We start from the raw sequence: 7,640 nt of genomic DNA, 5'->3' as shown, positions 1-7,640 counted from the left end.
AAATGTGCTGGAAGTGCCCTCAGAGCTGGCTTGTGGTAACAGCAAGGCTCATCAAGGCAGCTCTCAGCCAGCTCATTCCTCTGTAGGGGACTCATACACATCTGGTATCTTATTTTAGACTTTTAGGCTACCAAATGGGAAAACACAGTCAAGCACCAAAGCTTTTTAGAAAAATTATGATGATGAAGTAAAAAACCTGTCCTAAAAGAAAGGCGATCATCTCTCTCTGTTTCACATCCAGTGCCTCTCAGCACGCAGCACCCCAGCCCACAGGCACACTGTCTTTGTCCCGGGGCATGAGATTTTGCATCTTCTCTACCTGGAGGACATTTTGGTTTATGAGGATATTGCCTACCAGGCAGCCCAGCCTACTCCAATATTGAAAGATCAATTGCATAATCAGTTTGTAAATCTGGGGAAATTCTTTATTGACTTTTTGATCACTGATAAAGTGTTGACCAACACAAGGCATACCACTATAGCAAAATCCATCTAGAGTCCACTAGAATTACCTACCAGAATTGACCAGAAAAAAACCAGAATTGACTGATATTATACAAGAGATGCTATTTTTTGAAGAGTTAACATCAAGACAGATTAATACTGATCTCCTGATAAATAATAGCATGTTATGATATACAGAATATGCCAGAAATCATGTTGCAAATTAGCCAGTGTTCCCAGAGGCAAGTTGTTCTAGACCCCAAGCAGTGCACCATGTTAGAAACGCCCCTGTAACTGGGCCTCTTCACCAAGATGCAGGTAACCTGCCCATTTAATGCAGCAGATAGTGCAGCAGTGGCACTGACACACCAGATCCTGCAGAAGCAGGACATGGGACCAATCTGAAAACAGCTTTTTTCCCTAATCTCAAGGTTAATTAATTTCACGGTATTTATCTTCCAATTTTAATTAGAGGAGATAATATTACAGCTGCTAACTGCAATGGGCTTGAGCTGCTCACTGCCCATGCCTGCCAGGACCTGGCTGACCGCACCAGCCCGGGATGAGGACATGGACTGTCCTCACTGGGGGGTGAATTTGAGGCAATATCGTGACAGAAGCCTTCAATGTGAAAAACAGGTGTAAGCACCACACACTGGAACAAGTTTCTCATGGTTACCACACGGACACAGAAACACTGAATCATCCAAATCAACCACTGAATGTATAATTAACATTACAGCGGCATTAGAGGGAAGAAGCCTCCCAGCTGCTGGGGTGCCGTGCGCTCCTGCCACGCTCGGCTGTGGCACGAGCTGGGTGATGCCACTGTCACACCAGAGTTACTGCTGGTGGTCAGGATTCAAACCCACGGGTCTCAGCACACGGAGGACACGTGTTAGAACCTGATATTCTCTGTGCTGTGTGAATCAAACAGCAGAGCTGTGTCTCTCACCACCCGTCACACGAGGACAAATGAGCGGCTGAACATTCCAAGTGTCAGTGTGGGAACAGTGCTGGGTGTGGCTCTCTCATTTTTGTGAGGTCTCCCCTTCCCACAGGCCACCTGGAAGTGGCTGTGGCTCGTGCCGATGGCTGCAATAACTGACCAGTCCTTGAGACTTCAGGTTTTCCTTCCATTATTGATTTGAGCATCTTGCTCATAAAATTCAGTGATCCAGACCCCACCGAGCACTTCCCTCTCACCCCACCAATGCCAGCATCCCGGGTTTTGTTGGAGTGAAAGGCTCACATTAAGCATTTGGCCTCCCAGGGATAGGGATTACAAACGGGCAGGAATCAAGGGAAATTTGATTCTTTCTCCCCACCCACCTCTCTGCCTACTGTCTTCCATGTTTGCAAACCGTATTAGCTCCTGCTGCTTGCAATTCCAGAAACACTTCCCTTTCTCTTTGGGGCTCATTCCAGCCACATCTGCCTATTGCTATAATCTCATTTTGCAGGATGCCACATCTCTTAGTAGCTTTTAATTGTGGTAACACATCTAAGCATCTTTAAAAGCACATCAGAAACTGTCTGACAGATAGAAAAATGCTCTTCAGAATAGAAACATCCCTCCTGATATTTGGATATTTGTGGATATTTGTCTCCACTTGTACTAGAAAATTACCTTAAATGCAGAAAAATATCTATATTTTTAAAGAGAAGGCTCCTAATCTTTTCAATGAGAAATTAATTCTGGATTGAATTTAGTATACACTGATGCTCTGAAGAACAATCTGAATTTTAATTGACTTTTAATCTAACTTAAATAATACAGGAGTTCATGTTTTGCCAATTTCCAAGGAAAGACACTGCACAATTTTACCTTTTAAAAAAAATCTCTGTTGGAAGACATATGATTACAAGTTTTACAATTTTAAAATAATTGTTACATACATTGCTAAGGGAAATCTATTTGTATTCTTTCTTTTGAAGCTGCTCAGCACTGGTGCTCCACAGATGGCCGTGTTCTGCTTGGGCAGTGGTGGGTAAGGCTGGTCCCCCTGCACCCCCACCCAGCCACGGACCACAGCCACGTCTGAAACATCTCACTCTCCTCAGGAAAAATCATCCCATCGTAATCTGCTGCCTGCTGGACTAAAGGAGATGAGAAAGGCTGCGGCACTGCTGTTTATTTTGCCATAGATATGGCATTTCTTATGTAGCAACTATTGCAGAGGTTTTCCTAGAAAAAAAAATTATAAACAAGTCTCTTGTTCCAATGTATAGCATCTTACTAGAACATTTTCTAGTATTTCTTATTTGAATTTCAAATTATTATTTGAACTCTTACTTGAATTCAAGTAATCCCTATCCTGCAATAAAATATCCTACAGATGTTGACAACTACAGTTCATTTACTATTGGGCAATCTATATATATATTTTTTTAGCATAACTCAAAGATAGAAAAAGAGGCCAAGCACCCAGAGGTGTATTTCTTTCCCAGTAAGTTTGAAACAGCTTCTATTGCTTCTTGCAATAGAAGCTGTTTCAAACTTACATTGTTTCATGAAAAAAGGGCAAAATTTAAAAATTCTGATCCTCTAGATAAAAACATGCTGCTGCTGGACCTGCCACTTCAGAACATGGAGGTTTGGGAACAGGAAACAAACCCTTCACCTACCAGCTATAGAAAAGGGGTAAATAAAAAAACCAAATCTAAGAACAAAACAACTCAGCATTACTGGAAACAAAACCTTGAGTGCAGGCTGGAGCTTGCCTCTTACAAAAGCTGAGTCCCTTGCACCGAGGGTGTAAGTTACCACTTGTGAGTAAGGACCAACACAGCCCTTTCCTTCTGTCCACATGAAGGAACATTTCTGGCAGGGCTGGCGATCCCCATTTCCCACATTGTGTGATTGATTACACTCTCTCCCTTAGAAGAGCTGATTGGTTTCCTGGTGCCAGGAAAATGATTGATGAATATTTCAGGCCATGGGCCTCTCTTCCTGCTGGGTGTCCTTTTCACATGTCTCCAATGGGCCTGGGGATTTTTTTTCAAGACTAGGAAGTGTCATTTTTATGGATATCATCCTGTGATAGGGACAGTTCACTGAGCAGAGGCCTTATGTAAATCCAAGTGAAATACTAAAGGTCAGCTCAAGTGTTAAGGTGATGGACCCAGTTGGCAGCGCCAGGTAAGCAGGAAAACAGAACTGGGCAAAGAAAAGCTTCACAAAGCAGCAGCAAAGCAGGAGGCACCGAGCAGCCACACCCTGAGCTTGGTACAGCAGCAAACTGGTACCCAACTCTGGCATCTTTCCTCAGCTCCCTTCAATTTTGTACAACACCACGAGTAAGGTAAATTTGCAGGTAAGAACAACCCCTGCTTGTGACCCACAGAAAGGGCATTTCCTTAGCACTGCTGATAAAACAGGCAGAGGATGGAGAGTCTCCTGGCAAAAGCACTCACAAGACATCTGAAACAACATACTTAGGAATAATTCCTTGTAAGTATTGCCAAACAACATAAAGCTGCAGCTGTGAGACTGAATGAAGAGATTTTTGGAGGACGAGCTGGTGTTTGGCAGAACTTTCAGATACTCAAAGTTCTTTTACAAACTTTTACTACAACCACGACAGCCATCATTTAATCACTTGGCTTCAGGATCTGAGGGCTCCGCAGCAATTCCCGCAGGTAAACCCTGGGCTTCTCAGCAGCAACTAAGCAGAATAAACCCTAACGCTGACAGGAGCCCCATGCACATTTACAGCTCAGGGGTACAGCATCAGCAGGTTTGTAAGCAGTGCAAGGAGCCCACCACAATGAACACCTTCAGACACTGTACCACCAATGCAACCCACATTTCCTGCAGGAAGAGCTGGGGAGGCTTTATCCAACAAGAGAATTTTGGGATTTAGTCTGAAGGACATCACAGTTCCAGATTATGTTCCCATAAAAACTACTGAAGGTTTCCCCTCAAGTTTCAGCTGGGAGGTATTTCCAGACAAGGACATCACAGCAATTTGCAGTCAGCCTGGCATTAGAGCTGTGATAGATTTTTACTGGGGTTTTTTTTCATGTGTTCACAAAGGAAAAAAAGGCTTAAAAAAAATTAATCTTTCACACTGACCAGGCATTTCTCTAAGTTTAAATTTCACCACATCTACAAGCCTACGGCTGGGATGATTAGGCAATGGAAGACATGTAACTTGTGCTCTCTGAAGGACGCAGGGTCCACCCTGGGTAAATGAAGCCTCCTTATCGAAGTGCTGGGGGAGAACTCAGATACTCCAGGCATATACTGCTTTCAAGATAAGTTATTGGCAATCATTTACCAATAAAGAACTTCACTGAAGCCAGCCTCTCTGTGGAGTATTTCCTCTTTCTAACAAAACCTGTACAGAACCATTTCTATCAACACATAAAATCTGGAAGTCTTCTAATTATGTAATTAGAACTGTAATAATTAAGACCAAAGCTAAAGCTCGAAGGGTCCCCTTGTCCCCCAACTTCCCTTTCTCAATTAACTGTGCACAGTGATAACCACTTTGGCTTAAAGGCTAAAAAAAGGACAGGATCAAAAGGCTGGTTTAATACAGCTGGAGGGAAAGAATGCATTTCAGCTCCCCAGCAGCCATCTGATGAAACCCTGGGCCAATTCTCTATGTAAATGACTTAATTAGAATTAGCAGATTACACTGCTGAAGGCTTTATTTAAATAGGCAGTTTATCAACAGGATAAACTGTGCTCCCATTCTCACAGAATGCTGGTGTAAATGCATCTGTTCAAAGCTCTACCACGTAGGAGTTGAACAGCAATTCAATAAACCACTGGCATATTTTCCCCACCAGAAAAAGAAATACCCCAAAGGACTTGCCAGAGGCAGGGCAGAAAGATAGCTATTGCCTCCCAACAATCAAGAATTAGTCTCCCAGATGGGAAAGTTCCCTCATTTTCTATAATACAGTCTCTTTATACTGTTTTTTAGCAAAGCGGGGAAAAAAATCCTGTTGTTGCAGTGTCACATCACACACTGCATCCGCTCAACATACAGCACTAGTCCTGGGCTCAGCACAAAAAGGCATGCATAAACCCATTTTCCTGATTAATGATCTACAGAAGCCATCAATACCAAATTCCAACTTTATACCAAGAGGTATTTTTCCATCTTTACCATCAAATCAAACAAAGGAATTAAGTTGTTCCTAAATCACAAGGCTTTCATTTCCCATCACAGAACGGAGTTCAGAATTCTATGTATTATTTTCTACTATTATTTACAAAATCAAGAGACATCCACATTCAACAAGCCAACACTGAGCTGAAATAACACTGTAGGCTTCTTGTTTGTTCAGAGACATTTGACTTCAGCAGCGTTGCCATTCGACAACTCCATTTGTTTTTCTTCCTAAATCTTCAAAGAAATGTGTTTATAGCAAGTAAACTAAGACCCAACTATATCAATGAAATAGTCTTTGTTAAGCAAAGGCTTATCTCATCAGATGCAAAGCAACCAAGCATAAAGAACCACTAAAAATGTCAGTGTGCGCCAGTAAAGTTTGGGAATGCTGTGGAAAAGGGAAGGGATGCAGGCAAAGGGATTTTTCTTTGAAAACCTTACATTCTTTGTGCTCTGACAACTTTCCTCTTTTCTCTGGTATGAAGTTTATCCAGATCAGTAATCTGCCCATCTGAAACTCTGACAGTTTTACGGGAACACAAAATTCAAGTAGTTTCCTGATAAATCTGTCTTCCAAGACAACACTACACAACAAAGTGTCCAAAGTTACCTTAAATTCTAGATAATCTGCTGTGTCCCTATTTTAGCTAAAACATAAAATAATTAAAACTATGTAAAAGCCATCATGTCTCACTCACAGAGGAAAAAGATGCCAACTGAAGCTGTATCAAAACTGATCTTAAATGGGACCCTGTTGAGAAGTAATTGCTACTACTGCAGGAAAAATGAATGCCTTAATGAAATTGCTTTGAAAAAAAACCCTGGTTTTACTCGTTGCCATTGATTTGCTCAATGGTAAAATATGTTTCTTACATGGAAGAGGAAGTACTCAAATTGGCAAGGGAAAACCATCATCATATATTCCAAGAACGTCAAGTGCCCCCTCAAATAATGAGGCTGCAATTGCCCGTAACTGCTGAAATAAAACCACGTCGCTGCATTTCAAAGCTATCCTGAAGCTTCTCTCACTGAAGACGCCAATAAACTTGCAGCACTTTACTCTGGGTTAACACAGAAGCCACGTGCAGAGCTTAAGTTCATTAATGATTTTAACATTAACATTTTAACACCAAGAATACAATGTGACTTTTATACCTCTGTACTCGTACAATTTTCACTGTTTTTACTAAGAGTGAAGATGCTGTTCCTCAAGGTATCAAAAGTACTATGAATCTTGCTTAAGAAAAGGAAACATTAAGAGCCTTCATTTCCCATTATCATTTGCAGGTATTTTATAAAACCATGAATTAACAACCCAATCGTTCGTGCTCCTCCCCCAGAGGCTTTAGAAAGACCGAAGGTCAAGCAATGTCTCAATACCGCACCAGTATTTCACATTTTTGAAGGCAAAGTAGTAAAAGGCTGTTACATCACCCATTCAAAAGACTAACCACAGCCACAGGTACGTCTGTCACAAGATATGCAAGAAACTCTTTAAGCTAATCTGATTAATCAAAAGAGATTTCCCCCAAAATCCCACATCTGTGGGAAAAATAGCAAATGCAGACAAAGCATTAATATTGTTGTACTCTTAGGGACACTAAAGCAACAGACACTTCACAAATTAAATCAGAAAGTTCATAAAGCATTAAGGATATATTAAAGTATTAAGAGTGTTATTAAAGTATCTAAGAGTATTAAGTGTCTTCATCCAATTGGACATCTAATTAAGTGAGAAGGAATAAAGTGCTTCCAGGGACAACTCAACATTACAGATCAGGGCGGTTACAGAAATGCCCATTTCTGCAGTTCCCACACTGCCTATCTTTTGGTACCGCCTGTATCTCGAAAACCGAGGACGCTGCCTGATAAAAAGCCTCTTTTGTCTGAGCAAACCCTTTGTAGAGAACCCGAGTACCTTAAGATGGTAAAATGCAATTGTAAACCATAAAAATTGGCAGGGACATTCAAGTGCAGATGCGGCATCTGCATACGGGAAGTGTAAAAGAGTCCCAAATGGTGCCCATAAACCCCGGGCAGGGACCGGCTCACAGGGGCTGAGCCAAG

The 7,640-nt window shown here is 41.7% G+C and overlaps 1 protein-coding gene across 1 annotated transcript in view; it reads right to left on the bottom strand.

Annotated features, from left to right (window-relative positions):
• NR6A1 (nuclear receptor subfamily 6 group A member 1) overlaps positions 1-1,971 on the bottom strand; it is a 72,146-nt gene extending 70,175 nt beyond the window's left edge. The window contains exon 1 of the mRNA XM_017745590.1: positions 1,777-1,971. Coding sequence (XP_017601079.1) covers positions 1,777-1,867 — 91 coding nt within the window. The 5' untranslated portion in view covers positions 1,868-1,971. The remainder of the gene's footprint in view (positions 1-1,776) is intronic.
• Between the last annotated feature and the right edge of the window lie 5,669 nt (positions 1,972-7,640).

The sequence above is a fragment of the Corvus brachyrhynchos genome, unplaced genomic scaffold (genome assembly GCF_000691975.1).
Source record: "Corvus brachyrhynchos isolate BGI_N302 unplaced genomic scaffold, ASM69197v1 scaffold59, whole genome shotgun sequence".
NCBI classification, from domain to species: domain Eukaryota; kingdom Metazoa; phylum Chordata; class Aves; order Passeriformes; family Corvidae; genus Corvus; species Corvus brachyrhynchos.
Note: the sequence above shows the minus strand (reverse complement) of the source record. Positions and strands in the feature narration are given on the sequence as shown.